The 23,585-nt window shown below is 39.9% G+C and overlaps 2 protein-coding genes across 4 annotated transcripts; one reads left to right on the top strand and one right to left on the bottom strand.

Moving 5' to 3' along the window:
* Window positions 1-1,758: 1,758 nt before the first annotated feature.
* LOC308384776 (zona pellucida sperm-binding protein 4-like) lies at window positions 1,759-4,601 on the bottom strand (the record flags this gene model as incomplete). The annotated part of the gene is made up of 8 exons (XM_080863376.1): window positions 1,759-1,859; window positions 1,940-2,015; window positions 2,103-2,265; window positions 2,560-2,752; window positions 2,840-3,000; window positions 3,079-3,176; window positions 3,269-3,453; window positions 3,647-4,601. 8 exons carry the CDS (start codon window positions 4,599-4,601, stop codon window positions 1,759-1,761), a joined length of 1,932 nt encoding a protein of 643 aa, XP_080719502.1.
* A 4,049-nt stretch (window positions 4,602-8,650) lies between these two features.
* Window positions 8,651-22,466, top strand: LOC308392724 (uncharacterized protein). Of its 3 annotated transcripts, none has more exons than XM_080875924.1 (20): window positions 8,651-8,805; window positions 11,454-11,606; window positions 11,697-11,803; window positions 11,896-12,010; window positions 13,421-13,537; window positions 13,615-13,676; window positions 15,379-15,531; window positions 15,743-15,934; window positions 16,023-16,122; window positions 16,201-16,342; window positions 16,425-16,608; window positions 16,907-17,006; window positions 17,402-17,535; window positions 17,631-17,662; window positions 19,029-19,141; window positions 19,264-19,409; window positions 19,483-19,577; window positions 19,657-19,735; window positions 19,840-19,948; window positions 22,020-22,466. In XM_080875924.1, the coding sequence occupies exons 1-20, from the start codon at window positions 8,736-8,738 to the stop codon at window positions 22,091-22,093; spliced, it is 2,277 nt and encodes a 758-aa protein (XP_080732050.1). In that variant the 5' UTR covers window positions 8,651-8,735; the 3' UTR covers window positions 22,094-22,466. The 3 variants fall into 3 exon arrangements, with proteins under 3 accessions (XP_080732050.1, XP_080732049.1, XP_080732051.1); XM_080875923.1 differs by having other exon boundaries at window positions 19,029-19,174; XM_080875925.1 differs by lacking the exon at window positions 11,454-11,606 and having other exon boundaries at window positions 19,029-19,174.
* Window positions 22,467-23,585: the final 1,119 nt, after the last annotated feature.

The raw sequence follows: 23,585 nt of genomic DNA, 5'->3' as shown, positions 1-23,585 counted from the left end.
TGTTTTCTGTTTCCTCTGTTACTAAATAAGATTTAATATATGTAAGACCAAATTATTGCATTTACTAGCGTTACACTATTAATACATTTGTGATTTAAATTCAGAACTGCACCAGCATCTCTGAACATTCATCAATATATTTTGTAAAATTCATGTCACAGTTTAAAGCAGCCTTATTCCTTCATGTTTTTGTTGTAGTCTACTAATGTTACTTTAAATAGAGGGCTTTAACATTTATTTTATTTTTCTTCTATCAGTATTTGTTCGTGTGTTTTTTTTTTGTTTTTGTTTTTTTTGTTTGTTTTTTTTTAAGCACACTGAAAAGGCACAATTTTTATTATTTATTTTTCAGTTTATAACATACACTTCAGTAACTATACTTTGCTAGTATTGGGTTGGACCCACTGTTGTCATCAGAACTGCTGTTTCATAAGGTAAATTCAATGAGGTGCTGAAAATTACTCCGGGATTTTGGTCCGTATTAACATGATAACATGACGGAGTTACTGCTGATTTGTCAGCTGCACATACATGTGTGACAGTCTCCCATTCAACCACATCCAAAAGGTGCTTTACTGGATTGAGCACCTTAGAATCTCTCACCTTATTATCTTATCCTACTGGCATCTGAATGTTACAGCCGACATCAAATCTCTCTCTTCATAATTTTTCCATGTAGTCACTGGATTTTTCCAACCATTTTCTGTAAACCTGAGAGATATTTGTGTCCAAGTAAGTCAGCAGTTTCTGAAATACTCTGACGAGCGTGTTTAGAACCATCAACTATGCCACATTCGAAGTTTCTTAAATAATCTCTTCTCCATTGTGATGATCAGTTTGAACTTGAGCAGACCACCTTGACCACTTGCACCTGCCTAAATGCATTGAGTGGCTGTCATGCCATTGGCTGATTCGATTTTTTCATTAGCGAGTAGTTAAACAGGTATACCTCACAAAGTGACTGGTGAGTGTGTATTACGCTAATCTTTCTGAAGATTTTAAACTTTCTGCACAATTTTCACCTTAGTTTATAATTTGGAACATAAATTACGTTGCAAATTTATTTAATTTCTGTTTACTTTTGATCTCCCCAGTCCTGTCCGTCTGGTCTCTATGTGTTCTGCCTCCATGTTGCCACGTTCATCTCATCGTCCCTGTGTCTCCCCAATCTGTCATGTCTCAGGATCTGTTGTTTAGCTTTTGGTTTTTGTCACCTGTTTACCAGTTATAATGCTGTGATTGTGAGTTTAGTTCTGCATTCTGAGTCCATATACCTGCTTACAGATTTGCTGTGAACCAATATCTAATATCTTGTTTTTTTGTTTTTGTTTGTTTTTGTTTGTTTGATAACAGACACCTTCCCAAAATCATTTTGGGAAGGTGTCTGTTATCTGTTAATCTTTTCTAAAAATTTTCTTAAAATAAAGGGATGTGGTTGGGGAAAGATGACTTTTTGTATTTTATGTAGGATTCATTATAAAGGCATGACTTGGGTACTACAGAAATTGGTTCTCCTTTTTAGGAATGTCACTGGTAAAAAAGGTATAGTACAAGCAAAAAACAAACTAATTTGCATCATGTTGGAGCCAATACTTCTTTAATATAAATCTCAATGACATCATTAGACATATTTCTTCCTACAGCACACTTGAATTCTTTTCTCCTACATTATAATCTAATTTCCACTTCATACTACTAATAACCGTTTCATGTTGCAGATTTTTTTTTAACTTGTTGTTCTCAGCAAAGTTCTTGAGGTCAAGCTGTCAACTGCTCGGGAGAAGTCATGATCAGTGGCCCAGAGGAAACCACAGTCTTTGGTTCATTCGTCTTTTGGTCTTCAGCCTCGACATCTCTCCCTACACATGGAAATAGAAACATGATCAGATTGAAGGTCATTTTGCATTTGAATCTTAGAGACTATGAATTTATATCTTACTTGTCCTGTGGCATGCTGGCTCACAGCTGACAAACTGTCCGCTAACACACACGGCTGTGCTACAGTGAATGTACAGCTGAAGGAATAAGGATAAGCGTGTTGGTTAAAAGGGAAAAATATTTAGTTAGTGCAGAAACACTGCTCAAACTGATGTACTAATTACCTTTTCATGCAGTGGGTCCATTCCCTTCTGGTCCTTTACTGAGGAACCCACAAAGGTGAACATTTTGAAAACGAAACGCCGGTAATGACTGGGGAAGTCCAGGCCAGAGTTAGCACTCACTGGTACCAGTGAGGACAAGTAATTATCATCCCGGTATGGACATCTGGATGGAGTGCATGGAGAACAATTTTATTTAAGAGAACACTAGCCAACAGTTTTTTTGTCTTCAGCAATACCAGCTACGGGTAAGATCGATTATAAATAATATACTGTGTGTCCACTACAGACGAACCTTTCAGCTTATTAGATTATTGGATGATTTATCAAAACCATGTCTTTATTTCATTCCCAAATATTAATAAAATTATTTTCTTCAAAAATCTAGCATTAAATACATTTTGATTAAAATTCTACATGTTGTCACAAACAGGACTGAGCACACTGGTATCTTATTTACCCGTCTATCAGAATGTCCCACTGGGGGAAGGAGTGAGGGAAAGGGCTTGTGGTTACCCAACAGCGACCAAGAGTCAAGACAAGCATCGGATCTGTCTTTTTGAGAAGCTGAACCTCCACGTACACAGGGTCCCTCAGGACTTTGGTCACAGGGTAGTCTGCTTCCGTATAGAACGAAGTATAGGCCACATCCACTGTGAGAGCAGACACGTCAATTATTATTACAAGATTTTACATTATCTTGCAAACGAATGGACTCTTTTAAGTTGGAATACACTTACATTCATTACAACCCTTTGTAAGGCATCGTCCATTGGCCAACCTCAAGACTACATTAATGGGTCCCATAGCAGAAACTGGCAGAGGGGGATTTTGTAACGGTAGGATTTCTACAATCACAGTTTCAACATCGGTGCCGATGTACCTACACTGGAAGATGAAGCTGAAAAAGAAAGTGATATCATGCTACACAGTCCAAAACTTTAATTTAATGTCAGGACACTCTAAAATGTTTACTTACTGAAAGTGACTGTCTCGGGTAATAGATCCACGAGGCCCAACCCCCACCTGATATGAGGAAGTCATTCTGTTCTCATAGATTATTACACCAGGCTCCTCCTGCAAAAGGTTAAACGTGGTTGGTAAGATAACAATATTTACAAATATACCCTGCCTGACTGGTGGAAAAGTAGGAGAATACACTGTTTTACCATAAAGGTAGTGCCACAGGTAGTAACAGGAAACTGATATATGGCAAAGGCTGAATTGGAGTCAACATATGAACAGCCAGGACCACCTGTTGCCAGCGAGGTTGTCTGGAGGTCAAGGTGGGGTAGAGTAACATCTTTGGCGACAACAACAACGAATTGGGCATCCCGAGTGCACTGGACAGTCACTGGTGATAAAAAAAAAAGTTGGCAGATAAAGGATTTGATGTTGCTGACAAACTGTAAACAACATAAAGATTAAGAACACCACTTTTACTTGAATATTTTTAGTGTAATCAGACTTCAAGGTTTTGTTGACAACAGCTTTGGATCAATTAATATAAGCCATTTATTAGATAAAACAAACCAAAGAAACCTCACCTGCCTTTCCAAAGTAGCACTGATTGCCATCAAAACAGCATTTTATGGATTCACACTGAGCACCTGAAATACCAGTAGTTCCGCATGGGACTCTCACACTTCTTTCCACATCACAGCTCTGAGCAGGTGGCAGCGTCGGAGGCAACTTTTGATTCTGTGGGACTTTTGGTTTTTGGGGAAAGTAATCATCGGATACTTGAGGAAAAGGTGGGACTTGCCCTTGAGGGAATGGCCGGGGAGGTGGTCGAGGTTGCTGGGGATTTTGTGGTATAGGAGGGATGTGCGGTGGAGGTGGAGGCGGAGGTTGTTTCTTGGGATTCTGCCACGGAGGAGGCTGATATGGCGGTGGAGGAGGAGGTCGAGGCTGTTGAGGATCTTGCGGTGGAGGAGGTCGGTATGGTGGAGGGATCTGAGGGTTCTGGGGCTTTGGAAGAGGAGGAGGCTGGAATGGTGGAACTTGAGGGTTCTGGGGTTTCTGCCATGGAGGAGGCTGATATGGCGGAGGTGGAGGAGGAGGTCGAGGCTGTTGAGGATCTTGCGGTGGAGGAGGTCGGTATGGTGGAGGGATCTGAGGGTTCTGGGGCTTTGGAAGAGGAGGAGGCTGGAATGGTGGAACTTGGGGGTCCTGGGGTTTCTGCCATGGAGGAGGATTGTATGGCGGAGGTGGAGGAGGAGGTCGAGGCTGTTGAGGATCTTGCGGTGGAGGAGGGCGGTATGGTGGAGGGATCTGAGGGTTCTGGGGCTTTGGAAGAGGAGGAGGCGGAAATGGTGGAACTTGGGGGTCCTGGGGTTTCTGCCACGGAGGAGGACGGTACAGTGGAACTTGAGGGTCCTGGGGTTTCTGCCACGGAGGAGGCACGAATGGTGGAACGTATTGAGCCTCCACCTCTGTCCCAGCTAAAGAGCCTAGCCAAGCTAGTGCCATGAAAAATTTGGCACTCCAGAACTTTGCCATGGTTTCTCAGCTGTCTGATCTGGACACTTCCAAAGTGCACAGTTTCAGTCAGCTGTACCATTTATTTGCTACCAACCCTAAAGTTTTTTTTTTTCTTATAAACCCACCTCCTCGGGCAAAAAAACCACCAATCAGAGCTTAGCAACTTTCGACAGTCAGAAACATTTAAATATCTGTTGACAAATCCAAAATCTGGGTCACACAAACCTTTTAAAGGTCTTCATAGCCTCAAATTGTATCTGTCACCAAATGTTTTTAAAACTAACACTGCATGGATCCAAACTGATAGCATGTCAGTGCAGCCTGATTTCGCAGTGACAGTTAAGTCCATAAATATTTGGAGAGAGGCTACTTTTTTTCTAATTTTGGTTCTGTACATTAACGCAATGAATTTTAAATTTAACAACTCAGATGCAGTCAAATGGTAGACTTTCAGCTTTAATTCGCTGGGTTGAACAAAAAAGACTGCATAAAAATTTGAGGAACTAAAGCATTTTTAACACAATCCCGTCATTTCTGGGACTCAAAACTATTTGGACAAATGAAATAACTGAAAATAAAATGTTTATTTCTGGTTTCAGGCAATGACAACCTGAATTCTTGAACTCATGGACATCACCAGATGCTGGTTTTCCATCTTTTTAATGCTCTGCCAGGCCTTTACTGCAGCAGCTTTCAGTTGCTGTTTGTTTGCAGGCCTTCCTGTCTGAAGTTTCATCTTCAACACGTGAAATGCGTGATCACTTGGGTTGAGATCAGGTGACTGAGTGTGTCATTCAAGAATATTTCACTTCATTGCTTTAATAAACTCCTGGGTTGCTTTGGCTGTATGTTTTGGGTCATTGTCCATCTGTATTATGAAAAGCCCCAATCAGTTTGACTGTGTTTAGCTGGATTTGGGCAGACACTATCTTTGAAAACTTTAGAATTCATTTGGCTGCTTCTGCCCTTTGCCATATCATCAACAAACACTAGTGTCCCAGTGCCATCACACTGACTCCAGTATGTTTTACAGGTTATGTGGTATGCTTTGGATCATTAGCTGTTTCACACCTTCTCCATATGTACTTCTTAACTGGGTGAATGTGGCTCATAAGACAGACTGGGTCGTCTACCAATCGGAAAGTCTGTGGTTTGTGCTCCAAACTTCCTCATTCTGCATGTTGAAGCATACTTGGACAAGATACTGAACCCTGAGTTGCCCCCAGTACATCCACTGGAGTGTGTTTGTTAAACAAGGTTCTTATCTATAGAAAACAAGGACTTTGCCATGGTTTGATCCCAGTTTTACCCAAAGAGCTCTAAAGTGAATGATTTATATTTGCTGCTACATTTACATGTAGGCATGAGATCTCAAAAGCCCCTTCCTATGTTGTATCAGCCTCCTACTCTTCATTTTTTTTTGGTTATGTGTAATATAATTTTGAGAAACTTGATAAGAAGTTGTATTGGTGGGAAAGGAGATGAAACTACAATAAAAGATCAGTGTGCTGGTCACAGTTTGAGATTAAAGAGTTTATTTACAGGTCCAACTCTGGGTCACAGAGACCTTTTTAGGGTCTGCGTGGCCTCAAGTTTTATTTGCCAGCAAATGTTCATTTTGCCAGAACGCAATAATCCGGACATCTCACATTTGACCTTGTCAGCTGTTTATCTTACTCCTCTAACAGTTGAACATTTACACAACATCGACATGTGAAGACAGGCCAACACAGTGGATATATGCACAGAATCTTAAGCTAAGCCAAATGTAATGCCAAACTACACATAAGATTAGTCAAATAATAGATTCTTATTTTGAATGCAAAAGATTAGTTAAAAACTATTCCCCCCCCCCAAAAAAAAAAATTTCTTAAGATGCTAAATATTTTTTTCACAGTAAGCAATCTTTACAGATGAAAACTATGTTTGACTTGAACACAGCAGCTGAGGTTGAATAGTTTGTTTTCATACTTAGTAACAGTGAAATGACCTAGAAGTGGTAGATGAAATGAGAGCCAGTTTTTAAATGTAAAGGAGCAGTATTTCCCAGTACTTTCTTTCTTATCTTCTTCACCATACTGGACCAGCCTCCATTAGAGGAGAAAAAGGAGATAATGTTGACCCAGATTAAGCCTAGCTCACATAAAATGTGCAAGAGTTTTCAATCATCAGTCTCTAGTTTTACACGCTGGTGAGTTTAAGCAAATTTTCTGTGGGATCTTTTTGATTGCACCGTCTCTCATTCACCAGTCAAATCAGTGTGCACTGCTTTACTCTGAGTCTGCCTGAGTGCGACCATTTCCTTCTGAAATGCAAAGGTCTCTAACTTTACACTACAATGTAAAGCTTGTTTATCAGTTGCGGCCATGTGGCCAAAATTCAAATTCATGATTCCTCTGATTAAGTTATAACACTAGTTAAACCTGCTGCAAATGATAACAGGTTTATCCAGTGGAGGAGACGAGGACTGACAGCACTGTGTCTGTTGGGGACACATTTAAAAAATTGCCTGATAGATACAAACTAGCTCGTCAGGATTTCTATTTCAGGACCTCCAACTTAAACATCACTTTGACAAGAATGTTAAAGGACGCATATTAAATATATCAGATAATACTGAGACATTCATTTAAGCATTTATTTCTGAAATGTATAAAAGCACAAGTGGATAATTATAGAGGATCATTATTAATTTGAGGGGCCGTTCAATAAATTATATGAAGACTAAATGTGAATTGGCAATTGCAGTCACCTCTATAATGGACATCTATAATAAATATCAAAACAACTACAACAGCCATATATGTGGAGTGATTTTCATTGAAAAATTGTGTAGGTTTTTTTTTTCCTAACTCCAAAAAACTAAAGTCTGGACAGCTCAGATGGTTTCTGGAGCTGTCTGATCCTTAAACTATTCTGGGACAGTGTGCAGTATAGTGAGGGAGTTTCTGTGCTACAGTTCTAAATTAATTTATTTAAAATTTATTTAGATATATTTATGGTAGCAAGAAAGAAGCTGATAATAAGGCACTGACTTTGCAAAGAACCTCCTGTCTGGATTTAGAATGTAACCATTTTAAAAGTGTGTTTGGTGCTTATAGTACGAAACCTCTGCTAAAACCTAAAAACAGGACAAACCGCTTCATGTCATAGCTACATGTGACCATATCGTGGAGCTATTTGCTGTGTTTCTGCTGGCCTACAGTCATTTTCAAGTCAAACGCACCACATAACTGTGCAGTTTTGTTGTTTAGAAAATCTACACTCTTTAACACATATATACAACTAAATTGGCCCAGTTTATTATTATTTTGTTTTTCAGATATAGCAACCGCGGTCGTTTGTATGCCCACTGGATGTGGAGCATGAATAACCAAGAGAAATATATTGAGTGAAACTAAGCTGAAGGATGTGACCTTTTTAGTGAAAAAGAGCGATAAAAACAGAAAGAGAAACAGCTGTTTGTTGGTCCTTGGTATTAACGACCTGGGTTCTGATGCATTTCATAACATTTAGTAGGTTCAGTGCTGTCATTTATCTCGTTTTCTATTTACACCGAATTCTGTATTTTACCAAGATTCACAAACCTAAAATAGTCTCGTTGTATACCACACAAACCATGCGATATTTATGAAATACAATGTTTAATTCACTAATATGCCAGCATCATTATATAATTAATAAGAAGTGTTTGTTTCACGACTTGCACCGGACACCGGGAGTCCTTTCAAATGAATTAACTAAACTGGCAACACCTTCAGTACCAGCAACAGTTCAAGAAGGGTAAAAGACTCCATACCACTCACACTTAGCCTTTTTAATAACAAAATGTAATTATTGTAAAGTTAAATAGCTGAAATAAAAACAAATATACGTATATTAAAAAAATATTTATTTATTTAGTCAGACGACTTTGTATTTTTATTTTTCAGTTAACAAAGGCTCGGCTGAGCTGAAGTGAACAGTTGTTGCGTTTTATTGTGGCTTTTCCCTTTAAGACGCCAGAGGCCTACATTTCCCATAATTCCACGCTCCATAACACTCATTAAATCAAGTGAGTCCACGCGACAGCGACAGCAGCATCCGAGGAGATGATCCGGTCAGGCTCCGGTAACACACTCAGCAAACGGTGAAGTGTTTTTACCGGCGGAGATGTCTCTGTCGTCCACGGGGAGCCCGGACACGACCAGCCGGAGGAGGAGGCCGGCTGAACACGCGCAAGGTGAGCGGCACGAGCTCATTATTTAGCGTCTTATAACTTTATTTGTTATGTGTCGCTAACAGCACCGTTATTACACTCCCCATTTTAACTGTCTCCGCTTTATTTCTGTCTGCGTAGGCTTTGTTTACACTGATATTTACAGGAGCTCATTATGGAGTTATTGCACGGTTGTGCTCTCAACTAATCAATGATAGCGCTCAACTAATTAACATATATTTCAGTTAATTTTTAGATTAATATAGACCTATAAATGTCATAAATAGTGCCCTCCTGTCCAGTGTCTTTATATGTACCTGACAAACGTTCCTGAAAGCCAAATATTACAACAGCCAATGTCCAGTTTTCACGCCATAGAGGCTTACACAAAGAAATAGAAAAGATATTAATTCATTACTGCATATTTAAACAATTCTTCCATTCTTACTCAAGCTTCTCTGTTACTTAAAGATAACAGCATTTTTAGTTACTTGTATTTGATTTCACAGGAACAAGGGTGATTTCTTTCTTAAAAGGCATTCTCAGTGTTCTCAAATACTCATGCACACTAAAGAACAAAATCACGATAGTGTATCGAGGTGATGCTGTGTGTGTGCACAGTCACTAACACCATCATATAACACTGCAGCTGCTGTATTTGCAGACACACTTAAGGAAGCCAACAAAAAAGCAGAACCAGGATAACAAAACAAGACTACCTAAAAGTGTGTGAGCCAATTTGAGCTGTTGAAAAAGGGAAGTCAGGACCGATGTGCCCACATTGCCTTTGATGCATCTGGTTTGTTATGTATCCATTCATTCATCAATCTTCTGTATCTTTCTGAATGGCTGCAGGCGCTTTCCTTGCTTTAATTGCTGTCACAAGTCTGGTTTCACTGTAACAAATCTAGCTACTTTAATCAGGTCAAGTTAAGATAGATAGAAAGCCTTTTATGCCCCTCAGGAGATCTATGTACACGTCTCATCATGTCATTGAATAATAATAATAATGAAAAATTTAAGAGATGAGGTGTTTTGTGTGCAGCTTTTGAAGGGACATAGAGGGAAGGCAAATCAGAATCTCCTCATCTACACTGACAGGTTTACAAAGCCCCTGTTTGTATGGCATGAGGGGGTCACTTAATGGTTCAGTTAGTAGGAAAATGATGACAGTCACATGATATTTCATTTGAATTCACCAGAATCACCAAGGCCAATATTTAAAGCAACAGATGAGGGGATATCTTGCAAAGAATTGTCTTCCAATCCTCCTGTACTCTGTGGTCCTGGAGGACGAGACAAGGGAAGTAGAACTAAATACAAAGCATATGAGGCAAGAGACCATCAAAATAAAACAAGAAGTAACTAACACTGAGAAAAAAGACAAACACATGGAGACAGGAGTGAAAGAACAGAATGGGGAACACAAAAGGCAAGTAACCTATTGCCAACAAAAGCTAAGCAAAGGACTCAAGGTGTAGAATAACCAACAGCTCATAAGAACAAGGGGCACATAAAGTCTAATCATTAAAAGACTAAAGAGCTCAAACATAAATCCCTTTTAAAAAGCAAAAAGAAATCATGAAACCACAAAAACCTCAAAACCTGGCGTCCACTGTGACACAGTGTATCTGATTCTATATGCACATCATACTTTTTGACCCAGATGCAATATGTGCAAGTGGGGAGCAAGATACTTAAAAACTGGCCTTCTCTGATTACTGTTTTAACCAGTGTGTGAATGTGTGTGTGAATGGGTGGATGACTGGATATGTAAAGCGCTTTGGGGTCCTTAGGGACTAGTAAAGCGCTATATAAATACAGGCCATTTACTTTGGAGAATCGATTGAGAGTCATGCTATTTTGATTTTTCTTCATGTGATGATTTTCTTGCTGAAGTCTTTTACAGAGTTGGGGTTACGGTGATTAGTGATTTTTGAAACAGTTTCCATGTGATGTTTTTATTTGTCTTATCAGTTCATAGGAGCGAGTGTTGGAATAGTTTGGCACAGCTTAACTGTTCGTGACATGCTGCGTTATTCTGCTTGAAACAGCCATCAGTGATGGGTGCTGAGGGGTCCTGAGTTTGTACTGAACCATTAATACACAGCAGGATGGATCCATAGTTTTCATGTTATTTACTCCAAATTCTAACTGTACCTGAATGTTCGCAAGAATTACAAATTGTAATTCTGCTTAGCTCAGATGTAACGAGTGGTTCTTTGAGATAATGTTGCCTTTCTGCATTCTCCTGTGATCTCTGGGCAGTGGATGTTTTTTTCAGACCATTCTCTATAAATCTGGAGATGGTTGTGGGTGAAAATCTGAAATACCATGAGTTGCTGAAATTGCTTTTTTCCCAGATTGCTCACTTCCAAATTCCAAATTGTTGTGATTCCGTGCTATAAAAATACAATTGAAATTAAATTGTCTGATTATTCTAAAAGTCATTGTAAATTCACTGCTGTGCCACAACAATATATTTGATTAAAACCTGATTGAACACAAAATGCTGCCTATTACCATATATTATGGGATGTCCTTTTCAGGCCCATGGACACCTGGCAAAAACAGCTCATGCTAAGTTCCAGTCTGGGTCTTTTTAAGGATGGCACTTGGTGTATGAATGCTGTCTTTGACATCTTTCAGTTTTTGTTTCTTTGGTGTTACAGATTCTTCAAGCGAGCATGATCCTCTGTTAGGTTACAGTAATGAACAGGCCCATGATCGACTGTGTGGCGCTCAGCACGCAGACTCCTCCACTTCATCTTCACAACACTCCTTATATTCTGCAACAAAATGCACTGCTGCATGTGCATGTGCATGTGAGTGTAGTTTACCAGTCTTTATATCCATATTCAGCTCTCCTGTTAAGAGATATTTGCAGCCATTTCTTGGTTATTTTCTCATTGTAGGTCCGAGCCATCATGCATGCGAAGACAGCTGGGAGGAAAGCCAAAATAAGAAAACCATCAGAGCCGAGAATGAAGTGGAAGCCAACAAACTGGTCAACAATTACAGAGTAAGAAACTGGAAGAGTTTTGCACAGGAAAAGAAAGTGAGCCGAGTTGAGGACACTGGAGTAATTGCTGTCTGTGTGTGCGTTTTTATCAGTTTGGGTTTAGAAAGTGGAAGAGCCACGTGACGGAGCGGCCGTTTGAAGGCCGGTCAGATGTTGTGAAAGAACTATACTCTGAGCTGAATGTCATAAAACCGCATTCAGGTCCAGGTATGTTTTGTTAATGTTTTTGTTTTATGTAAAGTTTGTGTTGATGCATGATATCAGTCTGTTAAATCTCGTGCATTATTTGTCATGTTCATTGAAGTTGAGCACAAAGATAATTGCTGAGAAACACTACAGCTAAATTACTGTAATGAAAGGGTAAATGTATTTTAAAAATGTATTTAAAAACTAAAATGTTTTCTTGTCCCTACGTCTCGGTTTAGAATAAGAGAAATAATAATAGTGATAGATTTGAAAGTTTGATGTCATAAATCGGCTGTGTGCAGGCAGGAGAGGACCCAAACGCAGACTCAATTGAGGCGAAACGTGAACTCAAAATGCAGCTTTATTGCAGAGAATTTAAAAAAGTGATAGAAAACTATACTGGGAACATAACTAGGAACACAGTGAAACACACGCAACTATGAGGGAGATCACGACACAGAACTGAGGGAGACGCTGACATAAATACACAGAAGGAAAACGAGGGAAGTGAGAACGCACGGGGAACACAACTAGACAAGAAAACATGGGACCTTCACAATAAAATACGAATCGAAGGAACATGACGCAAGAGTGGAGGAGAGGGAGCGAAGAAACATGAGGTAGAGAGAGGAGACATAACGAGCTGGGGAAACATAGAATAAACATGATGGAATAAAACACAAGGAGGGGAAACAAGGCACAAGCAACCACACAAAGACACAGAGGGAGACACAGAGGGCAAAAGCACAGGTGGGAATCTAATAAACGAAAGCTAAACAGAATAACCAAGGTACTATAGAATAAACCCTTAACAAAGTGGACTTAAACATAATACAAAATGAGAAAAACACAAGAAACCTCAAAATGCTGGGTCAAATGACCCAGGATCATGACATTTGATCAAAGATTCAAGTCAGATTTAATATTGTAAAATAGCATCATTCTCCTTGGAAAAAGTGAGGAGTGAGTCAGAGGGAGTAAGACAGTTGTTACCATTTAACCAATTTACACACATTTTTTGTGCCTCGTTTTAGTTTTTAGTTGAGAAAATCTTTTATGAATGTTACTTTAAAAAAACCTTTGAAACCATCTTTGATATGAATTAGTTGTAGAAGATAAAACTGGCTGTCAAGTTCTTTTGAACACATTACATGTAACAACAATGAAGAAACTGATAAGACTTACAAATCCTTACCTGAACTAAATCTGATGACAATAGAATTTTTTGTTATTATATTTTGAGGCTTTAGTAACATTGTTAATAAAAAAGTGTCTGATAATAATAATCTGGAAGTGAAATCTGTCTATTTATTCTGTTCTTTTTTGCATTAATTAATGAAATTTAAGTTAAATTATATTCATAAATCCTAAAAGCGTAAAGATATTTCTGCTGAAACACTTCTTTCATTCTCTGTGTCCTTCTGCTGTCAGGTCATTTCATCACATGTGGAAACCTAGCCTACGTGCTCCTGTTTGGTTGGTGGGTTTCTCTGGCATATTTCCTGGTTGGCACACTGATGTTCATCACTGTTACTGGGGTACCGTATGGTAGGTGAGGTAATAGATAATGATAATAATTGATCATCTGCAATTCCCTTTGTTCTTCACTCTGTTTCTGTCTTCAGGTAAACTGTGCTGGAAGCTGTGCTGCTACTTCCTGTGGCCGTTTGGCAACCCAATCCACGAGGTGCTGTTTGGGTTGAGTTAATATTCCTGCTGTTGTCTGTGGTTCTTTTCATTTAGCCGGCATCAGACTGATTCACAGTAAATCCGGTAGTTTCTTCATTGACTCGTGGTCATTAAAGCAGAAGTCGTGTTTTTCTGAATGATGTCACAAGTCTGCAACAGTGCATTTGCAACAACTTGTTATGGCGACACGTTCAGGGTGCAAGGGCGACTTTGAACACCCTCAGTGAGTTCCCTCAGTGTGTCCCTAACGCCTCCTTCCTCTGACTTGTTATTCTGTTTTATGTCCCTGTCCTCCATTGCTTCTTTGTATCTTTGTCTCCGTGTTTAGTTTTTGTTTTGGTACTTCCTGTTTGAAGGTTTGTTTTCTGTTGTTTATGGATTAGTTTTACTCCTGGTCTAGACGTTTTCACAGCTCAAACTACATATCTCTCAGACTTATACTTTGATTTATCCCTTTGATTAAGAATAAAGTTACTATTAGCAAAATAAGAGTTTCAATTATCACTCCAAAAATGAAAGTGAAGATTGTGAAAAGACTGGATTTTAACCCTTTTCACCAGGAAACTTCAATCTCTCTCTGTCCCACTTTTCTCGACAGTCCCCTTAATTTTCCTGATAATCTTCACTTGTATGGGATTGTGCTTGTTATCCTCCTGTTCGTTATTCCTTAATCCCCCCTCTCTCTCCTTCTCTTAGTCTGTGTCACAGCATCTGTATTTGTTCCCCATACACAGAGAGGTGTACTGTGAAGTGAGATTAATGGCTCAACGAGCTTAAAGTCAAAGTTTTCTGTGTCATGAAACTGTCTTTATATATTACCTGCTTAAATCAGCATGGTAGCGTATGCCGAACACATAACCTGGGCCCTATACTACGAATTCATTCAGCATTCCCAGGGTATCTTTCTGTTATCTGGATTTACTTACCCTAAAATTGGAAATCAGGATAAACAGTCACATGAAGCTGGTCATCAGTTTGTTACGTTAACCCAGGCTTTCTCCTGCGCATTCACATAAAAGGGTGTTGGCAGCATCTGACCAATCAAAAAGAGGGTGTTTTAAGGGTCATTTGACTCTTCTCTCCTCCACAGAAAATGATCCCTATGACATCTATTTTGAAATATTATCAAATGGTGACTAAAAAACTATGAACAACGTAGAATATCTAATAGTAAAACTGAAAAAAAAGAACAAGAGATGATGCTTAATTGTTAATCTGGTGATTTAATGCACAGCATGGAAAAATAAGCTTTTTAATTGCAGTTAATTGGTCAGTAGGCAGTAATTTTATGCCATGTTTCCACTGACTCTTTCATTTACAGCATGTTTTAAGTCAGGCTTGGCCAACTCCAGGCCTCGAGGGCCAGTGTCCTGCAGGTTTTAGATCTTACCCTGGGTCAACACACCTGAATCAAATGATTAGTTTATTACCAGGCCTCTGGAGAACTTCAAGACATGTTGAGGAGATAATAGCCATTGAAATCAGCAGTGATGGATCAAGGACACATCTAAAACCTGCAGGACACCGGCCCTTGAGGCCTGGGTTTGGACACCACTGTTTTAAGTACATTGTAGAATCTTTGCTGCAGGAATACCTTAAATGTGTGCATGTTGTTAAGTTGTACCTTAATAAAACCACTGAATAGACCTGAAGCATGAAGCATGATTGTAAAAGACATCTTTTTGGTTGTGTTCCTCCAGATGGGAAATACACTGAGGCGATGCTGTGAGCGCGCACCAGACTGTGAATGCAGTATGGAGGCGGAAGAAGATAACTCACCATTTCTGCTGCCATCACCCACAGAGGTGCCAGTCCCAGAGATGCCAGACCGACCTCTGCGCACTCCTTACTGGGTAAATGTTCACACTTAAAAACATATATATAGATACCGGAAATTCACAAGTAAGACTTTGGCATTTAGTGCAGAGGGTGTTGCTTGCTGTAATTTGCAGTACTGGGTTATAGAAGTAAAACTGACCTAGCACTGAATACATTGCATGTTTAGCAGATTTTTTGCTGCAAGTGTAACATATCGTTATACAATGTGCCCTTCTTGTTGTACAGCGTCGTTTTGCCACCTATGTGTGGCTGCTGCTGGGATATCCTCCTCTGGTGGTCGTTCACTCTCTGGCGTGCTTCATCTCCTGGATCCTGGTCTTCACCATTCCAGTTTTCAAGATGAACGCACGAACTCTGGGCGTCATCCTCCTGCTGCCTCCTGAGGATGTGTCTATCTCTGCTGGCTCACAGAGGAAGGTACAGGTGACACGTAGTGTTTATTGGTCACTGCATAGTCCTGGGGAGTTCCTAATGCACCATTTTCTTTGGTTTTCTTCACTTTTAGCATCAGGGCTATGAGACCAGAGCGCTACTGTGTTGCTACCACGCTGCCAACTGGTACTACTACAAGTACACGATTGATGGGATTAATGTGTTTGCTGCCAGTATCCTTTTACACATAAAATGTGTGTGTTTCCTTCTGTGATATAAAGACCTGTTATTATCCTTGACTCCTGTCTCAGACCTCCTCCCTCTAGTGATAGTTGCCCTGGTAACTGGATATATTGACAGAGAAAACAAGTACGCCAGCTCCGATGTCAAATTCACCATAGCAATTGGCTCCATCATACCTCTGTCATATTACATTGGCATGGGAATTGCCAGGTAAGTATTTTTCATTAACCATTAACACCTCGAGAAGCAGAACAGAGTCTCTGATTTTTATATTTCATTTTTGCATTTGCAGCATTTCAGCTCAGAGTAACTTTGCTGTGGGCGCTGTGGTCAACGCCACCTTTGGTTCCATCACAGAACTGACCTTTTACATCACAGCCCTGCTCAGAGGTCACCAGAAAGCTAACACCTGTCTGGAGGAGGTTGTTAAGGCTGCGCTGACTGGGACACTGCTTGGATGTATCCTCTTTATTCCTGTGAGTCAAGCTTCATCTTGTTTAGCTTGCTTAGCTTAGGTTTGTTAGTTGGTTAGTTAGTAGGTAAGACTTACCTACAGCCTTTTGGCACTGCACTGCTGTGCACAACAACATGAATGGCTAATATGTTGGAAAGTCTACCTGTACAAAAAAAGAAAAAATGCTAGTACGTCAGTTTTTAAGTAACACAGTTAGTGCCAGCACCAGTATACTTTATATATATTTTCAAGGCGTAGGTTTGAGAAATGTGTTAAATAAGCATGTATGAGTGAGACGTCATGTTTTGTTTGCTTTTCAGGGCATTTGCATGATAATTGGAGGTCTCCGTCACAGTGAGCAAAGGTTCAACAGCCGTTCTGCCGGAGTGAGCTGCGCGCTGCTTTTCATCTCTATAGGAGGCACGTATTTGAAAATCAGCACACGCAGAAGGCTGCAGAAGCAGTTCAGACTGCCACATGAAAATATGTGAATAGCATGTATGTGCCACAATCAGAAAACAAATGTTTATGCCTGCGATAGTTTTATTTCATTGTTTTTGTTAGTAAGTAACACCCGCAGCAGATGTCGGCCATTATAATCTCTGGATATTAAATAATCAAATGCAAATACCATCGAACTGGTGCCCTTAAAACACCGAATACAAGCTAAGTCTAAGAGGATTGTCTTCATGAATCAAGTCAGCTGAAAGCAGCACGAACAGTTTGTTTTTATTCTCCCCAGAAACATCTTATAGTTTAAAAACATTACAAACAGTGTTAAACACTCACTTCCCTCCTCTGAATGTTATTGGCAGGTGTGTTCGCACCCACGCTCTTCTCTAAGGCTTATGGGAACTTGGTGTGTGACTCCTGTACCAACTCTACCGGGGCAAACAGCACAAGCAACAGCAGCGGGTCGTTTGTCTGCCACAACTGCCACTATGACCTGGTAGGTATCATTAGCCAGGAGGACACCCTGTCCGTATGCACTGTACTGCACATGTACAATGTTTTTATTGTTGTTGTTGTTGTTGTTTTCAACAGAGCAATGGTACACTGTTTCACAACCATGTCCAGTAAGTTATTTTTCAAATTTATCTACTAATAAAAATTTGTTTTAGAACTGCACAGTTAATTTTCAAGAACTTGCTTGGACCCCCTTTTTCCTTCAGTTCAATAGGGAGAAATCATTTGTAAGAACTGAAAAAGATTTTTGAGATACAGAATTAATTTAAGCCATTTGGCAATTAGACTCCGATGTCCCATCATAGCAGAACAAAGCCCAGCAGTGAGGAATTATGAGAGGACACCTGGAGGATAGATGAAGATGAAGGCTTAGATATTGAGCTGGATATGGTGAGGAAGTGGCCTGTAGGAATGAGACCCAAAAAAACAGAATGACAAAAAAGGATGCAGGCTGGAGAAGGCGAGCAGCAAAATGATTGGACTAAAGCAATGACGTCTGCTTTGAGCGCAGGGAAAATGGAAGCGATGTAAAGAAAGGTTAGCAGCTGAAACACCCGAATGTTGTTGCAGAAATTGAGACTCATTGGACCATGGGAACAACCATAGTGTTGCTAATTACATATTTGAATTAATAAGCAATTAAACGGGTGTACCTATCAAAGTGGCCGGTGAGGTGTTCTAAGCGGATTCTCCAATTTAACGCACCAACTTAACTTTTTATTAAAGTGATCATTGTTGGGTGGTGCAGTGGTGAGCACCGTTACATCACAACAAGAAAGCTCCTGGTTCGGACCTGCTGGCCAGCTGCGGGGCTTCTGAGCATCATCCCTGTGTCTGTGTCTCACAGTTCAAAGACATGCATGTTAGTCCGAGTGGTTATTCTGAATTGGCAAAGGTGTGGACGGTGTCTGTCTCTCTTTCCCAATGTTACTGGGATTGGCTCCAGCAGTTAAAAGTATAGATGGATATAATTGGGAATTACTTTGACATTGTAATTTGAAAGTGACTATCTGATGTTGCTAAATCTAAATATTCCCTAAATTACTTTTAGGGCTTTTCTCTTTTCCTAGCCATCCATTTTCTTGACCTCTATCCCAGCAGATCCAAGATTAGAGGCAGGGTTCACCATGGATAGGTGCCCACTCTGTCAAGGGACCTAAACCGCAAAACCGTTCAGGCTCCCATCTAAACCTAAAGTCAAATTAGAATAAACAGTTCACCTCTGCAGGACGCGAGGAGAACACGCAATCTCCACACAGACAGTCCTGACCCCACCAGGAGATTCAAACCATGGACCCTTCCACTGTGAGGTAGCAAAGCTAACTGCTGCACCAGTCTAATGAAACAAATCTTCCTGGAGAGGAGTAATTCAATCTGAAGCTGTAGAAACTGTGTCTAAAAACCACACATTAAGGCCTCATTCATCATCATTTTGCTGCACTTGCTGCTCATTAATTGTGCAATGTTTGTTTTTAGGCCTTTGGTGTACACCGTGTGTGCCCTCCTGCCCGTTGCCTACATCATCGGTCTGCTCTTCACTCTGAAGACGCACTCCCACATTTACAACATCCACGTAGGAGAAGTACAGGGTATGAATCACTCTAACGAGTCACACTTAACAGGTCAGCCAAAAATTTCATGTTACATTTTGCTATTTTAGAGAAAAGTGAGCTGTGTTTGATGCTTACTTACAATACTATAATCTCACCAGTGAGTGGCCACCACGGGACGGTGGTCCACTGGTCACGCTGGAGGTCTCTGGTCATCCTCATCTTGGCTACGGTGCTCACGTCTGCTTGTGCCGATCTTGCCACCGAGCACATTCAGCCCATACTAAGCCAACCAAACATCTCTCAGGTAAGTACACGGATCTGAGCACGCTCAGGCTGTTTGTATGTTATAGCTTTAATGTTTTCTTCTCTCCCGGCAGTATTTCATCGGGGTGACCGTTCTGGCTATGGTTCCTGAGATCCCCGAGATTGTTAACGGGATCCAGTTTGCACTCCAGAACAACATCAGTCTCAGGTACATCCCGTCTCATCAATAAGCTACAGGAACAGTTTGAAGAGCATCATTTGTATCTACTTTTCTTTTTTTATTCCAGCCTCGAGGTGGGAAGCTGTATCGCTGTGCAGGTCTGCATGCTACAAATACCAATACTGGTCCTATTTAATGCTTTCTATGTAAGCCTTCATTTTAATCCTTCATTTATTCATATATAAATACAAGTCATTCTGCTGCTTTACAGTGTTTTATAATAGACACAATCTATCTCTGCCTTTCCCAGGATGTGGGATTTGTGTTGATTTTCAGTGACCAGCACCTGTGGGCCAGCATCTTCAGTGTGATCTTGGTCAACTACATCTTCATGGATGGCAAGTGTGATTATTTTCAGGGTAAGTTAAAGTTAGTAAGTTTAAAAGATTTTGGAGCTGAAATTGTGGATAGCTGGCTCTTGTATCATATACAATGGGATGCAGAAGTGAAATGAGGTTTATTGGATTGTGTGCAATAATTGTTCAAACAAAATCAGGCAGGCGCATAAATTTGGGCACCACAAAAAAAGAAATGAAATCAATATTTAGTAGATCCTCCTTTTGGAGAAATTACAGCCTCTAAACGCTTCCTGTAGATTCCAATGAGAGTCTGGATTGTGGTTGAAGGTATTTCGGACCATTCCTCTTTACAAAACATCTCTAGTTCATTCAGGTTTGATGGTTTCCGAGCATGGACAGCTCTCTTTAACTCACACCACAGATTTTAAATAATATTCAGGTCTGGGGACTGAGATGGCTACTACAGAACGTTGTACTTGTTCCTCTGCATGAATGCCTTAGTGGATTTTGAGGAGTGTTTCAGGTCGTTGTCTTGTTGAAAGATCCAGCCCCGGCGCAGCTTCAGCTTTGTCACTGATTCCTGGACATTGCTCTCCAGAATCTGCTGATACTGAGTGGAATCCATGTTCCTCCATGCATAACGCCCCTTGTTATGCACAAATAACTCAATTTTAGTTTCATCAGTCCACAGCACCTTATTCCAGAATGAAGCTGGCTTGTCCAAATGTGCTTTAGCATACCTCAAGCGGCTCTGTTTGTGCTGTGGGCAGAGAAACGGCTTCTTCTGCATCACTCTCGCATACAGTATCTCCTTGTGTAAAGTGCGCCGAATAGTTGAACGATGCACAGTGACTCCATCTGCTGCAAGATGATGTTGTAGCTCTTTGGTGCTGGTCTGTGGGTTGACTCTGACTGTTCTCACCATTCGTCGCTTCGGTCTATCCGAGATTTTTCTTGGTCTGCCACTTCGAGCCTTAACTTCAACTGAGCCTGTGGTCTTCCATTTTCTCAATATGTTCCTAACTGTGAAACAGACGGCTTAAATCTCTGAGACATCTTTCTGTATCCTTCCCCTAAACCATGATGGTGAACAATCTTTGTCTTCAGGTCATTTCAGAGTTGTTTTGAGACCCCATGTTGCTACTCTTCAGAGAAAATTAAAAGAGGAGGGAAACTTACAATTGACCCCCTTAAATACTGTTTCTCATTATTAGATTCACCTTTGTATGTAGGTCAGGGGACACTGAGCTTACCAAGCCAATTTGAGTTCCAATAATTAGTTCTAAAGGTTTTGGAATCAATAAAATGACAACAGTGGCCAAATTTATGCACCTGCCGGATTTTGTTTAAACAATTATTGCACACTTTCTGCAAATCCAATAAACTTCATTTCACTTCTCAAATATCACTGTGTGTGTCTCCTACATGATATATTTAACTGACATTTTTTATTGTAACAACCAACGATTTATACAGGAAAATAAAGACTGTTAATGAGGTTGCCCAAACTTTTGCATCCCACTGTATGTGCATTTAAGAAACAGAATTTTTACAATGTGCTCCCCCTTTGTGAAATACATCACATAAGACTATAAAAGGGGTCCATGCACTGTATTTTTGCATTACTAATGGGTGTTTTGAAATCTAAAACTTTAACCAAAAACAAAAAAACCAGAGTGAGCTGTTTTTCCCCTGAAGGGCGGGAGCATGTAAAAATGTGTAAAATGTAAAAATAAAAACTTTATACTGCCCAGTTTTTTTATGGATGGTCTTAAAACTTCAAAACAATATACTAGGCCTTGGGGGACAGGAGTACCCTAGTTGGCTAAGCTTTTGACCTTGAAAGTTGATCATTGCCAAAAAAATTTAAAGTAACCACATCAAGTCATATGAAATTCGATACGACTCCCTACAACATCCCTACAATAACGGAACAACAGGCTGACATTAGCATATTGTAATAAAAACATCATGGATATAGCCCTTGCCCTTTGGAAGGAGTTTTGCTCTCTAGTTGCTCTCGTTTACTCCTTAGGCATATCTGGGATCTGATACTAATGGCAGCTGAAAGACCTGAATCTTATTTTAGGGTGTTTTGATCCAGTGTGGTTTGGTGTTTTTTTTCTCCCAGGTACAGCTCTGGTGGTCGTCTACCTCATCCTCCTGGCTCAGTACTACTTTGCTCCATCTCCAGCCGACTGTTGAACGTTGGATGGGGATTTTTTGCACAAATTGCCGATTTTTTTTTTGGCAGGTTCTTATCTCGTCAAATTATGCATAAATGTCGATGGGGGAAATCCCAAATGGAACCTTTAATTTTTTTTAATCTATTTTATTTCTTTTATTGTAATCATACTTGAGACAAAACTAAAAATTGTAAGCTCAGGATGGTACTTTTGTGACTAGTGCTGTTAAAAAAAAAAAAAAGTATATTTTATAAACTGACATAATTAACAGCAATGAGAGATCAACTATTTTTACTGTACAACAGGAGTTTCTGCACTGATCATACTTTAAAGCAACAATTGTGATGAAGTCTGTATATTTTAACTGCAGTAAAATTTTGTGTGTGTGATGTGACATTTTTAAATGAGTCGTGTGAATTATGTTAGAAAGTTTACCCTCTTTTACATCACACAGTGCTTAACAGATTTTATGATTCAAACACAGCCTCAGATGAACGACAACAGCATGAGATATTACACAGTGTCATTATTTAACCAAAGCTACGCCAAAACAGAAGCAGTGTGTGAACAACTACCACACACCCCGTTTGTTCATGCACAGCTCTCAGTCCTGGGACAGGATTTCAGTTGGATGCAAGTCTGGAGTTTGAAATGTCATTGCTACACTTCAATTTGCTGCTGTGCTTCAGATCATTTTGTTGCATTACCCAATTTGGCCACGACTCATCAGTTAGATGGCCTTGTATTCGACTCTAAAATACTTTAATATTCAGAGTTCATGGTCGACTCAATGACTGCACGTGTCCCAAGTCCCGTGGCTGTCAAACCACCATCCCTTGGAGACCCCTAGGGGGTCTTACCACACATTAATCCCTAGCATTTAATTGTGACTGAGTTTTATTGTACAGCACTTTAGTCAACCTGTGTTGTTTTTAAAATATGCTTATAAATAAAACAGACTTACCAAAAGGAGTTCTTCCTTCCCACCATCAAGTACATTTGATTAGCAGCATCTGGCTTGTACTTAGCCTCTTATAGAGGCAGTAAGATGGTACCTAGCTTTTCAACAAACTGCTTCTACATTTTTTTTTTTTTTTTTGTTAAATAAATGACTGTATTATTCTGCCGTTTGTTCATTTTAGGTTGTATTACCCAATTGTAATGTTTCAGATGATGTTTTAAGGTACACACTGATACGCAACACCTTAGACCTGAACGCTCGTGTACTGAATTTTTCAAAAGACTAACTGGAAACCAGGCATGGCAGGCTGTACCAGCAAAGATTTGTTCTCTATGAACAGGCTATGGGGGGGGAGAAAAAAAAAAAGTGAGTCAATACAATGTTTTGAAAAACCAGCTGCCTGCGTTTTTAATTGTTTGTACACAGAAATTACAAAACATATTGCAGCCATATTTGCCTTTTATAAAGACATTCAACTTTTCTCCCAAGAGTTTAAAGTGACATGCACACCATACCGACATGCAACAGATCATTGAGCTTTCATTAACAT

Source organism: Rhamphochromis sp. 'chilingali' (genome assembly GCF_963969265.1).
Source record: "Rhamphochromis sp. 'chilingali' genome assembly, chromosome: 2".
NCBI classification, from domain to species: domain Eukaryota; kingdom Metazoa; phylum Chordata; class Actinopteri; order Cichliformes; family Cichlidae; genus Rhamphochromis; species Rhamphochromis sp. 'chilingali'.
This window is presented reverse-complemented; position numbering and strand designations above follow the sequence as displayed.